General features: G+C 41.0%; 1 protein-coding gene across 1 annotated transcript in view; it reads right to left on the bottom strand.

Annotated features, from left to right (window-relative positions):
• The window catches only part of GPM6A (glycoprotein M6A), a gene marked incomplete at both ends in the record, with an annotated part of 142,726 nt that overhangs the window by 7,480 nt on the left and 118,372 nt on the right, over positions 1-16,874 (bottom strand). Inside the window, 3 exons of the mRNA XM_082482727.1 lie at positions 1,200-1,265; positions 2,608-2,684; positions 4,839-4,992. Coding sequence (XP_082338853.1) covers positions 1,200-1,265; positions 2,608-2,684; positions 4,839-4,992 — 297 coding nt within the window. The remainder of the gene's footprint in view (positions 1-1,199; positions 1,266-2,607; positions 2,685-4,838; positions 4,993-16,874) is intronic.

Genomic DNA, 16,874 nt, shown 5'->3' with positions numbered 1-16,874 from the left:
CTATTTGGTCACGGGTTTTTCAGCTGGAAGCAGAAAAGAGTCCATTAGGAAAATCCTTTAAATTATTAATATAAATTATATTCTACTATTATACTTATTATATGTGGTCTTGAGATAAAAATCACATTGAAAATAGATTTTTTTTCATTTCGCTATTTCTGCTGTGTTGGCAGGGTGTCATGTAACGCTGAAAAACTGGCAGAGAAAAACAAACAAAAAAAATCACTGATGGAACTTGAATACTAGCTTCATTGAATACTCTCTGATTATCCTTTTTCATAAATGCAGTTCTAAGGAGAAAGAAAAATTTATGGCCCTAGGATTCAATGAAAAATTTCTAGTAGCAGTAGTAACAGTAATCACCACCATGAACACTTTGCTTACGGAATGCATCAGTACCAAATAACAGTCATTTTTCATTTCCCATTCCATTTCCCATTCTTGAAAATCTGGAGGTTTTCAAGACCCGCCTGGATGCAGTCCTGAGTAATGTGCTCCGGGCAATCCTGCTTTAGCAGGGAAGTTGGACTAGATGATCTCTAGAGGTCCCTTCCAACTCTGAAAATTCCGTGATTCCGTGATTCCAGTGTGTATCATACAAACCTACACCGGCACAGAATCCCCATTCTAAAAATATCTTTATGTTTAAGCAGACGCAGCAGACAAAAGGCAGAAGAGCAGGGCGTCAGCTCATACACTTTTTTTTTCCTAGCAGAATGTTCTCATTGGCAAAATGTCATCAAATTCAAAGCAATCGTCATTAAAAAAAAAGGTAAAACTTAATCCTGATAGAAAAACTGACGCATTCACAGATATGCACGGACCTGACAAAAAGAGTCTGCTCCTAAAATAGCATCATGGCAAGCCTGCGAATACCCAGAAAGGCATCGAGCATAAAAGGATGTTACTGTGGTCATGAGACAGACACGCGAATAAAATAATAGTAAAAATTCTTAGCATGTACCCAAAGGTGGGGGGTTTATTCAAAAAAGTAGCCATGATACCCTATTGCAAAGGGAATCTGTCGATATATTTAACAAAAAAAAAAAAAAAATATAAGAGAGAGTATTGAGTTACAGAGTTGTATTTTAGTAATAGCGTTGAGTGATAGCACGGAAATTGAATAACTGGCGCTGAGCAGCGACCGGAATGTATTTGCAATTCAGAAGACGACGGAAGCGCGGTGTTGGGCACCTTACCATAGCGATGACTGCTGCGCCCGCTCCAGCAAGAGCCACAATGAACAAGTGGAAGGTCATGTTTAGCTGCAAAGGGGGATAAAGAAAGGGACTTTCAGGGTGGTACAGTAAACAGAAATTCAACTGAAAGGTCTGAATAACATAGAACAAATGACCACCTTCCCAATCTGCCCTTCTACAAAAGCAATGATTACTTTTTCCAAAAGATTGACATCAATACATGACGTTGTGCTTCTGCCTGTTTTGTTGCAATGCTCCTATCAGGGATAGAGCATAATTCAATTTAAAAATATTGCATTTAAAATCATAAAATATAAGAAACCCATTTATTTATAAATAAACCCTTCCACAATTTTTCTTTTTTTTTTTTTCCTTTTTTTTTTTTCCCCACAGTTACAATACAACCTTACTGGATCTAGAAATGTTTGTGGCGGTTTCACCAGCGGCACCGAGACAATCTAAGACAACCCCTTTTGCCTTCATTAGCTGTAGCTTTCCATCTTCATATATTGATTTCCTTCCCTCCCCAACTTGCCAATAAAATATGTTCACAGCAATATAACATGAACCAGGTTAAATAATCACGTAAAGGTTTGGGCTGGGGTGAGGAAGGTGGTTAACTCGGATGGCAAAGGTTTGTTTTTCGATTCCGTGACCTGGTTTACATGGCAGCCGCGGAGCGTCGAGCGCACAGCAAGGGTTGCGTTTTCTGCGATGGTTTCGGTATAAAGGCAGCTTGCGTACCTTCACGCCAAGCCGATTTATTCAGGCAGAGCAAGACCCAGTGGAACATTGAGCAAAGCAGCCTCTGACTTCAGAGGGATCAAGATTTTAGCCTCTTTTTTTTTGTTTGAGAGAGATGTAATTTTGTTTGTCCTGTCGTCATCCCCGATCATTTAAAAAACAAACCAAAAACCTCCGCTGCACTTAGGCCTTTGCCTAAGGGACAAAAATACAAAAACCGCACTAGGATTTATTATCCTAACACGCTGCAAGATTTGGTCAAGCCCATTTGAAAGCTTCGCTCTCCTGTCACAACAGTAATCATAAGATCTTCAAACAGTGGTTCATTATCCAGACCTATTCATCGTGCAGCAGGTGCATTAGCTTTCAAAGTCATCTCAGTAAAAATATACATGACAATGGAATTCTTAAAAAAAAAAAAAAAAAACCAACATAAAATGCGAGTGTATTTAGAAAAGAAATGGCTGGAGAAATTGCACTGACTAAATTTGGTACGTGGCAAAAGACTAGGAAAAGTACTTGCTGACCGTATTTTCCACTGGGATTTTATTTCCTCACCATAGCTAGAATTAGAACATTAACAGTAAGAAAAAAACACACATCAGTTACTACCTACTGTAACATATATTATAGATTTGCCAAAAATATTATCATATTTATTCACCTCATTAGAGTCACACATCTTGATGAAACTTTCTGACGTGGTGCAAACCTTCTTTTCCTCTCCAATGGTTACGATACCTGGAGCAGAACAAATATTGACAGTATTTAGTATCCCTAGTACATAGCAACGGACTTCATATGAGCCAGAAAAGCTGAGAAATACAAATTCTTGGATGCTTTGCAGAACTTTTTTTAACAAGAAAAATAAGTTTTCTGTGATGCTGGGAGGGCTGGAGCCCCTCTGCTGGGAGGACAGGCTAGAGAGGTGGGGGGGTTCAGCCTGGAGAAGAGAAGGCTCTGGGTAGACCTTAGAGCCCCTTCCAGTGCCTAAACGGGCTCCAGGAGAGCTGGGGAGGGACTCTGGATCAGGGAGGGGAGCCATAGGAAGAGGGGTAATGGCTTTAAACTGAAAGAGGGGAGATTTAGATGAGATATTAGGAAGAAACTCTTGCCTGTGGGGGCGGTGAGCCCCTGGCGCAGGGTGCCCCGAGAAGCTGTGGCTGCCCCATCCCTGGAGGTGTTCAAGGCCAGGTTGGACAGGGCTGGGAGCGACCTGGGCTGGGGGGAGGTGGCCCTGCCCAGGGCGGGGGGGGTGCAACTAGATGAGTTTTCCAGTCCCTTCCAACCCAAACCATTCTACGATTCTATGATAATTTCAGCCATCACAAAACTAACCCATCATCTATTTAGTAAAAGGCCTAGTAGGAACCATGCAGGTTCTGAAATCTTTCAGCCATTTTTGAAAATATTTTGATTCCAGACTGTGATCAGCACAATAATCAAAACACCAGAATATTGTTTGCCGCCACTGTGCACACTTACCGTGTTGTTCACAAACATTCTCCACGCTCACGTGGAGAAATGTGCTGTATGTTATTTTCAGACACTTTGATCTGGTACAAAGCTTCTTTCACAAGTCATAAAAAAGCATTACTCAAATGTATACTTCATTGTAATAATAGTTTCTCTATCAGCAAGAATAACTAGAATCTGCCACATTGTTCACTTTAGCTAACGTCCGGATACTAAATCAAAGACCAGCCTGAAGAAAACTGCTGTAACTCGGTTATCATGAAAAATAGTGCTGTTCTTTCCTATTAGTAATCAGCAGGTTTTACACTGAATTTACAGGAAATAAGTAGGTTCACAGAATACACATCTTCTACGTCAGTGTTCTCTGCACGTTTTAAATAGAATTAACAATTCAAAACAGGCACTAATATTAGCAAAATAAAAGGTCACAGAAAGAAGAATTAATACTCTTGATGAGATCTGTACAGATAATTGCTTTCTCAACTCACCTGTCATGCCGGTGGGAAAAAATATAATCAATATACTAAAAAAAGATATTTTTTTTCCCCTCGTGAAAACAATGATGTGAAATATTTTGTTTCAGCTTAAGTGAAATATTCAATATGAACCAAACTCTTTCGTTCCCAAGCAATACGGCATTTTTTATATCTTAAGAAAAACTTTAATGTATACCGCAATTCTGTATTAGTCCAAGGCAACAAAAGAAAGACTCAGGGAACCGCCTGACAAGAGTATGATTACCCAAAGCTCTGTGGGCTGAGAAACCATCGAGGCCAGAACATCTAGATTCAAATCAGTCTTGGGGCAGGAAGGAATTGAATTTTCACCACCAACGCAAGAACCCTCAGACTTTTTTTTAGGATTCCAAACCCCCTTTTGTCCAACTTCCCCATGCCCTCAAAGCACACGCATGTGCGCATCCCCACTTCATCGTAACCTCAGGCTCCAGCCCCGCTGGCTCTCTCCAGCCCCTTAGACTGGTACTATCTGTAGTGTCAGTCTTCATCTAAATTTTTTGCAAGCAACGAATCCTGTCCTGTCCCGCTTCCCCTCTGCGGGGACAGACGATAACCTAGAATCTCACATCACCAAATCGGTGTCCTACCACAAGGTTAAAGAGCCATTCTCCAGATAAACGACTACTTAAACTTTTTTAGACGAGTTCCAACAATTCCAAAAGAAGCGACTAAGCGGAAGCCAAATTTGCAGTACTCTGGGAAGATGGACAACATTGACTCCGTTGACTCTGAGTCACGTTGATTCAAGCCTGGAAATGCAGCGCATCTCTAACATACTGCCGTGATGTTTGGGTAAAATGGTAGGAAGAGATGCTTTTCGGAAACACTGAAACAGTTCGTTTCAGGTACACGGGAGCAAAGCGAGGCCATGCTTTCTATTTAGCACTCTTCATTCACGTACCGTACTGGCGAAGATCCAAGCAGAGATTAGCTCCGTCCACTACGGTGGCGTTTCGGCAAATGGTCCACAGGTTGAAGTACATGTAAACGGGCAGAGAAGTGAAAGCCGTGACGCCAAGCCAGGCCAACATAAAGATGTATGTCAGCATAATAAACTGCAGCAAAAGAGGGAAAAGCAAAACCAGTGGTCAGTTAGAACTTAACCGATACTCCATTGCAAAAAAAAGGAACCACAGAGAAGTAACAAATGCATTTCTGACTGGTTTTGTCTGTTTCTGTCCTTATTTAAATTATGGTTTTGGTCTGATAATCAACCCACAATCTGGTCAAAGTGAGTGATGGAACGCTAATGTGGTGTTTCTGAAGAACAAGCAGTTGTGCTTCCACCAGTGCGAGCTTACTCCGCGCTCCTGTCCCCCTCGCGCCCAGGGCTGATGTGCAGCACCACATCTGCAGGCTTTGGGAAGCACTTCTCTCCTTATCTCCCATCACCACTACCTCAGAGTTAAGGCGAGAGGCCACACGGTTGTGTCTTCCACTGTCGATCATGATGCAAAAAATTCAAACGAAATATTTCTTCCATTCAAGCTTTGCTTGCTTTGGAAGTCCGGGTCAAAATGAAGATGAGTCATTATCCACAGCTGCCACAGAGTCACAGAATGGTTTGGGTGGGAAGGGACCTTAAAGCTCATCTCCTTCCATCCCCCCTGCCCTGGGCAGGCACACCTCCCACTAGAATCTCACTGCCAAACCCATTTTGTCTTTAACGAATGAGACAATATATTTGTCCTTTTGTCACTGTATTTAGACATCTTCGGGGTCTACACCCAAGGGAATTCATCATTCAGAACAAACTAGGGCGCTTAATAAGAAACACCTTAAATTACACGCTTTGCAACGTGTGTTCCCCAAAGGTACACATTTTCTTTTTTTTTATACTCTCAAGAGTAAAAGCAATTTGCTCGTTGGAGGCACCAAACTCTACTTGCCGTCAGGGCCGGTAGCTATGCCGGCACGCTCAGCTCCTGTAACCACGTAAGCGCGCCGCGTTCCTGCTGCGCTGCCATCCTCAGAGGACTGGCAGAGACATCCAGCAGTAACAAATTACCTTCGCGTTTCATGCTGTGGAAAGGATACGAAGGTGCTACGTGGTAAAACGCGGCGGGTAAGTCAGCCTCTAAACGTTGAATCCAAATAGCCCCAAGATTTGAGGGCTTCAGAAATGCTGATGAATCTAAACACACTGCTGAATCAAAAAAAAAAAAAATCCAGCACACTAACATTCTTCTAGCTGCTTACCACAGAGAAACACCGATGCTGAGAATAAGAAAGAAGAGCTATTTTTGAAAGCCAAAGAAGCTGGTCCGCGATCTGCTTAGAATTAAACCTTAAAGAGTAAATCAGGGGAAAATGGAAGACATTTTCCAGTTCTTTTTTAATGTAAGACCTCTCACATCAGGTGATCGAGGAAAAAGCCTAATGAAAACAGATATTTTAGTTATGGGAATCGAGTAAGGTCAGAGTCAAAAGGGGTGTAAATGGTAGTAAAAATTTTTAGAGGGGTGGCTTGTCCTTGGGGACCTGATCAGGAAAAGCAATCCAAAACAACAAAGGGTTTGAATTTTAGGTGAAGTACTTTTATTACCTTGAAGTTATGGGATGGACATTCTCAAGCAATATTAAAGAGACCTTAATTTGATTTACTTTAACTCACTTCCAAAGAATATTAAATAAAAGCCATTTTAATTCTGAGGAAGTGTATTTACATGAGGATTTAATGTAGTTTAATTAATCCAGTTTAAAATTCAATTCAGATTAATTTTCCTGAGCGTCCCTAGGTAGATGAGACTTTCAGCAGTGGTTTGAAAAGCTGGGGAATTTATAGCATTAAAAATAATTATCAGAAGGATGCGGGAAAGTAAAAGATAAAGCGGAACAAAGAATAGAAGCATTCTGTTGCATCCCGTGGGTATCTGCTTTCTATCCTTTTTCTTATTTAGCACTCAACACTTCAGCTTTACCCGGCAGTTTGTAAGCTATGAACCATTTTATCTTTTCCCTTCACATCAAACCGGTTTAAAAGGGAAACTGATGCGTCTAATTTATGTTTGAAGATTTTTGAAAATGTATTTATGCAGATAATGGCTGTCTTCCTTTCCCACTTTTCCCAAAACCACACTCACTAGAAAATCAGCTGATCAAACAGAGAAAGTGACAGCCAAGTCTATAATAAATAGACACCCTTGAAGGTTACAGCAGACTTTTCCGTGTCTCAGTTGCTTTATATAATGGAAATTCCATTCCATCTATGGCAGAGAAAAGAGTCAATACAAGTAAATACTGTTCTGTACACGGTCCTATTTATTTTTTCATTATTGCTCCTTTATTGTTTTCTTTTTCTTTCTCTCCATATTACAGTGTGTTAAAGTTAATGCGACAACATCTGGTTCAACCCCAGGCACTCATTTACAAATAATTACTTGGAAAATTACTTGGAAATGTAGATTCACTTCAGGGCTATGAATTCCCAACTAAAATGCTATGTCTGATCTTAATTTATTCTCAAGCTGAGGAGTTGCACTCAATTTTTCTAAAGCAGGAGCAAGAAATAAGAAAGAAGGCTCTTTGTGTGTTCTCAAAACAGCCTTTAAATTCTCAGATTACTACATTCTAGGAGTATTCGAAAAGCAAAACCGGCCTCCGAGCTTATATTCTATGAGTTGGCCAAAACCAGGTAAGTCTGAGGCCTTATTTTTGAGCCGCCTCCTAGAATTTCTGAACTAAATAATGTTTAATAAATTCAGTACATCTCTCGGTGTGGCGCATGCATAATAATTTAATGGAGAACTAAATCTTTTATATTAGTTACATTACTGAACTGCAGTAACTGGTTTTAAGGCTGGGCTCCACACAGATTCGGGAATCTTCCTATTCTGTGATTACCCCCAAATGGCGGAAAAACCTCAGCCTTACTCTGAACACTACAATTCCTATTTAATATCTTTTTATTTTCTGATCTGCAGTGGAGATGAAACTCTCTGTAGCCTTGCTTACTTGAGAAGCTTGCGCAAAAATGTGCACTGAGATGATACAAAGCATTGGTGTAGCGAAGAGGGGAAAAAAAACCCGAGTTTATTAGCCTCTCAAAAAAATCTGCCCTGGGCACAGAATAAGAGCAGAAGAAATCTGTCAGATGACTGCTGCCGGGAGTCACAAGAGCTGCCGCCTTAGAGAGAATTGCCTGCTTGTTTATGGAAGGGATTCTCTTTTAAAAACATGAATCTGGCTGAGTATCTCAGAAAAAGTGAATCAAATGCTGATTTCATTTTAAAAACATATTTTAGAAAAGGAAGAACGTCATATTGCCTCTTTCAGTCACTTTTGACTGAAGAGCCAGAGGCCAATGATATGCCCAAATTCGTGTGGTAACACCGAGAAGACAGGGAGGAAAAATAGAGAAATTTCATTTGTTTCGTGTAAAAATAACCACAATGCAAAAATCCATCGGTAGCTATGAGTTATCCCTGGAAGCTGCTATCAGGGGTACCAGTGAAGCAAACCACAAAAATGTGGTCCGGGCAATAAAACGCTGTGCTGTAGGGGCAGTAAAAAGCAAAAGGTAAACCTTGCACAAGTGGTTGGTTTCAAGCAATAGGAGGTGTTAGCTTATAAATTCTTGTTATAATGGAATGACATTGTGAATTATTTTTTTAAAAAACCACAGGTGATGGACTAAAGTATTTTTTTGGATCATTTTCTCTGCTATTACAATCTTCCCCCTCTGCTCTAGAGACCTTACACGAAACGCTTAAGGAGCCTGTTCACTCCGGGAATTAAATTCAGAACTCAATCTCCTGAGATTCAAAGGGATCTTTCTCCTTTGAAGTAGCATTCTGCTACGTGACAAGCCAACGATTTATGAAATAGCAGTACAGCATCTTAAAGAGGTATCACAGTTTGTTCTCGAGTACGTTATGTATTGCGTTGGTAGTGAAAATTGCTTTCTCTGATCAGTTCAGTTTTCACTGCAAGAAGCCAAACACAAACCCCAAACAAACTATAATTGACAGAGAAATCATGAAGATAAAAGTTCACTAATCAATATTCAGTTCACGTTGGGAAAGAATAGCTCAAGTAAATAACTATTTGAACAAAACAAATCTTTAACCTTTGTAGTGGTTAATTTCTTGAACCGACCCCATGGCTGGTACAACCCTCTGGCCAGCTTTTATACGCTTTTCATTGCCAGTCATGGCTTTCCTGAACCTTACATTATTAAAGCAAGCAAATCATCAACCCTTCTGGAAAGATTTTTTTTATATCATCTGTTGTGCAGATAAATGTCGGGAAGTAGAGATTCCAGAGCGCGCTGTGAAATGGTGTGTATACAGCACAAGGGCTTTCATGGTGGCCATAGCTGGTGGAAATCCTCTTTCCACTGAAAACATTACCCAAATCTATCTATTTTAATAAGATCAAGACTTCAGTTACCGCTTTCTTTTTAAAATTTATGGGTACTTGTCCCATGAAAAGCACATTCATTAAATTTCAAAACACTGTTCTTCTTTTAGTTTTGTTATAAATATTTTAATACCCCTGAAGAAACATTGTAAGACTGCTTCAGTGACCCTGGGGACAGGGACGGGGAAATCATATCTAAAAGGTACTGCTGCCGCAGAGGTGGATTGAAATGGAAGCAGAATACACTCCAGTCGTTTTACTGAATGAGGACACTGCTGCTTACTAAAAAAAAAAAAAAAAAAAAAAAAATAATGTAGAAACACAGCAAGAAGTTCAGGAGTGCCTGACTAAAACTTAACTCTGGAAACCTCGTGTCGCCAGGTCATTTTATCTTTGTTCCAAACCACTCAGTGCTTACATGGACACTTCCTCTGAATGTAGTCATCTACTTATTTTATACGAACTCCCTGACACGAGCTCTCGACCCAGAGAGCTGTAAGATGACAAACACCTTGCTGCGTTTGTATCTCATCTAGATTCATTACCCTATGACACACCCACACGCAAAACATCATTGTCTACTCTCAGTTTGATGATCTAAACCTCTTTGCAGGCTCCGAAATTCTCTCAGACGGTTTTTGCCAGACATAAAGACTGCATCTACAGAGATGACGTACCTCCACCCTGCCAAAAGCCTCTTATGCTGCCCTGTGAAACCCTGCCAGTGCAGAACATCACCTGAAGATGCGCCCAGGAGGGGCCTGGCTGTCCCTAACTGGAATAACTGGGAGGCACCTGTCCTCCGCAGTGCGTTGTGTAGTCCTGGTTCCCAACCGCATGGCAGAAGAAAACCCTGCGTGTGAGCCAACGGCAACTCAGAAGGATGAACAGGAAGACTTTTTCAATTTCTTCCTGGATTGCCCCATCTCTCTAATGTCATGTTCACATTCAATCTCCTACAGATTTGGTTTCAATGCTAATAAAAACGTATTTAGCTTTAGTGCTTGATCCAGCTTTAAATTCAAAAAATGATCTTTGGCTTTCAGGCCTTCTGCCTCCATCTCGTCCCTTTTTCCTAGGAGAAATTCCCCCGAGTTAATGATGCTGTCTCCATACCCAGTGCGCATTCTGCATAAACATGTTTACATACTCTTTTTATTCATTGCAGCCACCACAAACGCTGAACTTTGTCTCGATAAATTGTACTGGGATGCATAGTTCTTCCTGCAGTTTACACGAAGTCAGATTTAAAGGCACTATGTGTTCCTACCTCAGACCTATTGTTTATTTGCATATTTTCTATAATGCAAGGTTCTGCCTGCCGCCTTCGATCTGTAGTCCAGACTCAGTAACCTCCTTTGATCAATGCATTTTTATCAAAGATTAGTGTAAATATTAGATATTTTGTTCCTGCTCACGAGCTGTATTCTTACCCTATAGCTGCTTAGTTCTTTTTACTTTTGGAAGGTTCAGAATTCATCCAACAGAATTTTGCAAATTTTGTACTTTTAAAGAAGAATCTCTACGTAAATACTTCAACCTCTGCCCAATGCTTTTTGCAACCGCATCTCAAATGTACAGTTCCCCGTACGCAAACACTAGAGAACGGAAAATTTGCTGAGATCCTCTGGGAAGGATTTTAACATTGCAGAAGCTAAAACAGTCGTTGCTGCTTAATGAAAAACGTTAGGCTGTCTAGAACCAGCAATACTATTCTTATTTATTTAAATCTAAATAAATGTTGTGGCCTCAAACCAGGACAATAAGTCACAATGTTTTCTTAAGTGGTCAAATGAGAAACTGAAAAAATTATACAGATGTCTTCGAACTCGTTGACATATCAATGCTTAATATTTTACAGATGATCTTTTGCCACCCTAGCCAACCTCTCTTGGTATTCATGCCCTCTTCTTACGCGCAGTATGACGTTTAAATACGTTTAAGAAGGAGCGTTAAGTGGCTCACAACCAAATGGCCGCCTCTAACATTCCCGTGTCTGTGCTAACTGGCACCTCCCACCCACATTCGTGCCCCATTCCTGAACAGAAGTAAAAGATGAAGCAAAAGTACGTCAACTTATCTCATTTTCCATATAATGCTGCTGGAAGGAAGAGAACAATGTTCTGATATTACTGCTAAATGCGCTATATGTCACAGAAAACGCACACGTACAAAGTCTTTTCTGCTTGGTCTAAAATATCGCCCTCATTGCTAACAGTCACTTGTTGGACATTTATTATTGCCTCTACGAAACACGTTCATCCTATCTCTCTCTCTCTGACATGTTATATTCCCAGGCACAGCTCCAAGAGTCTTGTTGAAACATGGACACATTTCACGCCATGCTATTACTGTCATGTGCTTGATTCTTCTTGGCTTGCATTCAAGTCAACTGCTTCAAGAGCTAAAAAAAAAAAAAAAAAAGCCAATATTGCTCCAAATTTCCCTTCATAGTGGGACAGACTTCTCAGGTTTCCCTAATTGCAATTTGTCCACATACTAAATACTAGCTAATGGGACATACCTTAGATTGTTAAAGTCAATTACCAGAAAATTAAATCCCCAAAATTTAAAATTTTGAAGCATCCATTTTATGGAACTGCTTTGTTTGGTTTTTTTGTTTGTTTGTTTGTTTTTTTTTTTTTTTAAATGTTTTGCTTCTGCAGACGTTTTAGATGGACATAAAACTGATTTTGACAAAATTCAAAGCAATTCTTACTGTTACTTTCTGCTTTTCACCTGCACATACTTTTTTTCTTAAATTTCCTTTAACTTTATTTCAAGGTAGAAATATTCTACACATGAGGTCTATTGCTTTGTAACTATTTAGATGCCTATAAAAAACTTGTTTACTTTCTGATGTACTCTGAATTGATTTACTGGTAGCGGTGGGGGAGGAGATTTCCACAGCTGTATCAGAAATGCAAAAAAAAGGCTCTCTGATAAATTGATTTGTTTTTTGAAACTTTGCTTTGTAAACAAATCCATTCACTATCAGAATATACTCAGTTCGAAGAAAATGGCTTTGCATTGATGCCAGACTAGGTTTTCCCTGAAGATTTTATAATGAATCTTTTCGGTACTTCCTTATAAACCAATTATTCTATTTTTTTTTTTATTAGTTATTTCTGAATCTTCTTTAGAATGTTGATGGGTTTTTAGCATACTGCTGCTTAAGGCTGTTAGCGTTAGTTATCCTATGTGACCTCCAGGCAAGACTATAACGTTTGCAGTCCAACAGGCTTCTGAAGTCCTACAGAGAGCACCGGATCTTATCTGCTATTTAACAGCAGCATAATTTCCTATTAAATTTTGTAATCTTCCAGATAGGAATTACTTTTTCTAAAAATGTATATGCTTATATTTTCACATTCTCAAAGTTTTCCTCCTCTTTTTGTTTTTCTTTTCGGTGGCGTTTCTAACACCTCGATGTACTCTCTGGGAATACAGCCAAGTTATTAGGTTTGTATTTAAATGTGAATACAGATAAACAATCTGGTTTAAAAACTGCTTTTTAAAAAAAAAAAAAATTGAGTAGCTATCTTCATTAAATACTGCTCTTTCATGCGTTCTGCAGACCATGTTCATACCACAGAACTATTCAATTCGAAGACAGAAAATCTGAAAAGCAATCAGTTCTATCACGACCCACTCCCTGCCAACGAAGGCAGGTCCTAGTAGTGAATTTTCCAGATATTTTGCTTCCAAATTGCTGATAACCTATTTATAAAAAACCTGATCCCTACCCTAATGGTTTTCAGTGATGACAAGTGTTCTATACACAGAAGAAGCTAACACTCAGCTGGGAAAAGACTGCGCGATACAGATTGTTTACGTTTTTCGCTTTGCCAAGACTGTGATTTTTTGTTCGGGAAGTTTGCACGGTCTACACTTGGGAACAAGACAGTGAAGTTTAAACTAGAAAGCAGAAAGAAGACTCTTATAACTTCTCTAAACAGATGTGTCACTCTAATTGAATGCTTGGCTCTCAAAAATAAGAGCATTTGTTCATTCCTGATTCTTCTGAAGGGGGTTTGAGAAGCCTATGAGAGAACCAAGGGGTAGGGACTCCCTTTCTCGTTTGCTGTCTTGCCAAGCAGTGAAAGTCAATAACATGGAGCTTAATCAGCCAGAGGATCCTAAAAATGTGAGCTTACACGTTCAAGCTCTTCACCTGATAGAAGTATTGATAAAAATACTCTGGTTTGCTAAGTCGAACCAGCTAAACTTGAACGCTAATCATCATGCGTGAATAAAAGGATACAAGCAGCGAGGGGAAAAATTTACGAGTTTCCCTCCTTCCTGGGCACGCAATACCAAAAAACATTTACAATGGTAACTATGACTTTATAAGGCATCAATAGGAAGATGCAGCTGATACAAAACCCAAAAAAGCTGTATGCGGTTTCTGTGGATTTGCGGGGTAGCAACTTCAAGTGGGAGAACTGAAAAAACAAGCAGGCTAGAAACCATCGGCAGTGGGCAAAAGACACATCTTTGACCATAAAACTGTGAATTTATGATAATGCCACTGACATTCACAGGTTTAAATAACTATAAAAAGAGGAAGGTGTCTAGACGCAGTGAAGAAGGCGGCGGCAGCCAGGTGAGAACAAGGTTCAGGGAAAACTGGCATTTTCCGATGAAGCGTTCAAGTTAAAACTGAGAAGGATTACCTGAACCTGGGGGAAATGCAGCTATCACCTTGAACACTTTATGGTGGTTCATAATAGAAAGGCAAAGCCCGTGGCGAAAGTGTAACGGCTCCCGGAGTCGAGCATCCTTTGGAGATGTATGACAGCACATTGTCAGAAAACAGTTGCAGTAAAAAATCTGCTTATTCACTGAGCTTCCACGCCAAGGGAGAATTCTGTCCTCCGTGGGAAAGACACACTTACGGCACAATCTGAAGCAAAAACATTTTGTCCAGTTTATCAGCAACGATACAAACTCTGTCAGTGAGCAGCAAGCCCCAGAGAAGCTGAGAAGCTGCTGGTGAGGCACATTCCAATGTCTGGCACTCTCCGCTATTAAAGGAAGCAACGAACACCGCAGTCAACAAAAGGGCTGTGTATGAAACACATGGCAAGTTATGCGAGACGAGGAATGATCAGGCGAAAGAAAGATTTTGTAAGTGTGATATCCCTGAGCGAGAAAATCTGGAAGCCTAAAATAAAGTAAAACAAAACAACCCGGCCAGACTACAGAAATAAGACAGACCAAAAGTGCAGTCAGCATCTCGAAATAGATAACGAAACAATTTCTGAGCTGGCTGCAAAAGATTTCTAGAAGTATTGCAAAAAGAGGGAAAAAAAAAAAAAGTAATGACTTCCATTCTTCTTTCTTTTGAAGAAACCGTATGTATATTAACAAAGTAGTTGGGAGAGTAATGGCATAAAGATGAGGGATTCTCTTAACCCCTCGGGTGAGTTCTGAAGTATTGCAAGCACTTGTCTCGTCCTTCCTATTTCAAGAACAGGCACAGAAGATTGCAAGGAACCCAGTCCTCTAAAAAGATTCCAACACTGGGCTAGTATCCAGAGATAAGATGACTTCCAGAAACCTATAAAATCATTACTATGTTTTATTTTATTTGCTAACTCCAGCAGTGGTTAGACGGCAAATGTTATTCACCCAAACACCAGTTAAAGGGGCCGAGGAGGATACATCCTACTAAATTTAGATGCTTGGCTGGAGTCCTTAATGTAAAAGAACCAACTTAAAAGACTTGAGGGTTATTCTCTTTGCAGAAAAATTCAGCTCATCTGAGAAAGCCTCGCTAACCCTCTCTCTCCTTTAACTCCTGAAGAAGCCCTTCTCTTGGCAACCTTAGCGACATTTCTAGTTAGGTGGGACGCATCTGTGTCGCAATATATTCCCTCTGAAATTAACTTCTCCACCAGCTTCTAGGTCACTTGTGGCAATAATTCACGATTCCGGTTTTTAACTGTTCTGTCTAAAAGGTCAGACGTGGACAGGCTGGAGAGGTGGGCACAAGCCAACCTCATGCAGTTCAACAAGGCCAAGTGCAAGGTCCTACATCTGGGTCGGGGCAATCCCAAGCACAAATCCAGGCTGGGCGGGGAATGGCTGGAGAGTAGCCCTGAGGAGAAGGACCTGGGGGTGCTGATTGACGAGAAGCTCAACATGAGCCAGCAGTGTGCAATCGCAGCCCAGAAGGCCAACCGTATCCTGGGCTGCACCAAAAGAAGTGTGGCCAGCAGGTCAAAGGAGGGGATTCTGCCCCTCTGCTCCACTCTCTTGAGACCCACCTGGAGTACTGCATCCAGCTCTGCAGTCCCCAACAGAAGAAGGACATGGACCAGCTGGAGCGCATCCAGAGGAGAGCCACGAGGATGATGCGAGGGCTGGAGCACCTCTCCTATGAGGAGAGGCTGAGAGAGTTGGGGCTGTTCAGCCTGGAGAAGAGAAGGCTCCGGGGAGATCTTATTGTGGCCTTCCAGTCCCTAAAGGGGCCTACAGGAGAGCTGGGGAAGGATTTTTTACTGGGGCATATAGCGATAGGAGGAGGGGGAATGGCTTTAAACTGGAAGAGGGCAGGTTCAGATTGAACATGAGGAAGATGTTTTTCCCTGTGAGGGTGGTGCGGCACTGGACCAGGTTGCCCAGAGAGGGCGTTGAGGCCCCATCCCTGGAGGTGTTCAAGGCCAGGCTGGAGGTGGCCTTGGGCAACCTGGTCTGGTGGGAGGTGTCCCTACCTATGGCAGGGGGGTTGGAACTCGATGATCTTCAAGGTCCTTTCCATCCTAAACCATTCTATGATTCTATCTCCCCTTCCCCATTTCCCACGTCAGTGTCTGACACTACTGATGGCATTCCCTACTTAACATTTACGGGGACAAGAGTAGATGCTTTCCTTATGTAAGATTGGATTAAGGGATCCTAAACCCATAAGTCCATCTGCTGCCTTGGAGAGAAGGTTCTTTACTTCTCATAAATGAAGCAGCAGTGGTATGAAGCATCCTGCGCTCCTCAGATGCAGCAGTAGCCCATCAGAAGGAAGACCCCTCTGTCAGCTCAGCATTTTGCCACCGGAATATCCAGAATGGGATATCTGATTTTCGGAAAGGAGTGCTTCATTTCTAGCATTCAGAAGTGACGCATCTGTTCTGGGTGGGAGAGCCAGCTGAGCCGGCACTGAACTCCGCTCCTCCTGTTACATAAAGAACCAAAGGTCAACACGATGCAGTTTCACCGCCTCGAGAAGAACTGGTCTGGTACAGGCAAGATGCAGTGACAAGTTCACATCCCTTACAGATGGTTTTTCAAAACATTTGCAAAGCTTCCGTGGTTTTTCTTGCAAAATAAAACCTGGAAACATTTTGGAAAGTTCAAGTTTTAGTTTGAGCACTCAAGAAGAATGGGTCAAATAGCACTTAGGTATTCAGGTAGCCAAAATAATTTTCAAAGGCAGAAAAATCCCTTTCACTCATTAAAATAAAAGGTTCCTAAATACTGAAAATACGGAAGATATAATAGTCAATGCAACTGAGAATATAAAACGTCTTCCTCTAGAGCCTTAACATGTTTCTTTTAAAAGGTGAGATACAAAGAA

This window comes from Vanellus vanellus (assembly GCF_965231255.1).
Source record: "Vanellus vanellus genome assembly, chromosome: 4".
NCBI classification, from domain to species: domain Eukaryota; kingdom Metazoa; phylum Chordata; class Aves; order Charadriiformes; family Charadriidae; genus Vanellus; species Vanellus vanellus.
Note: the sequence above shows the minus strand (reverse complement) of the source record. Positions and strands in the feature narration are given on the sequence as shown.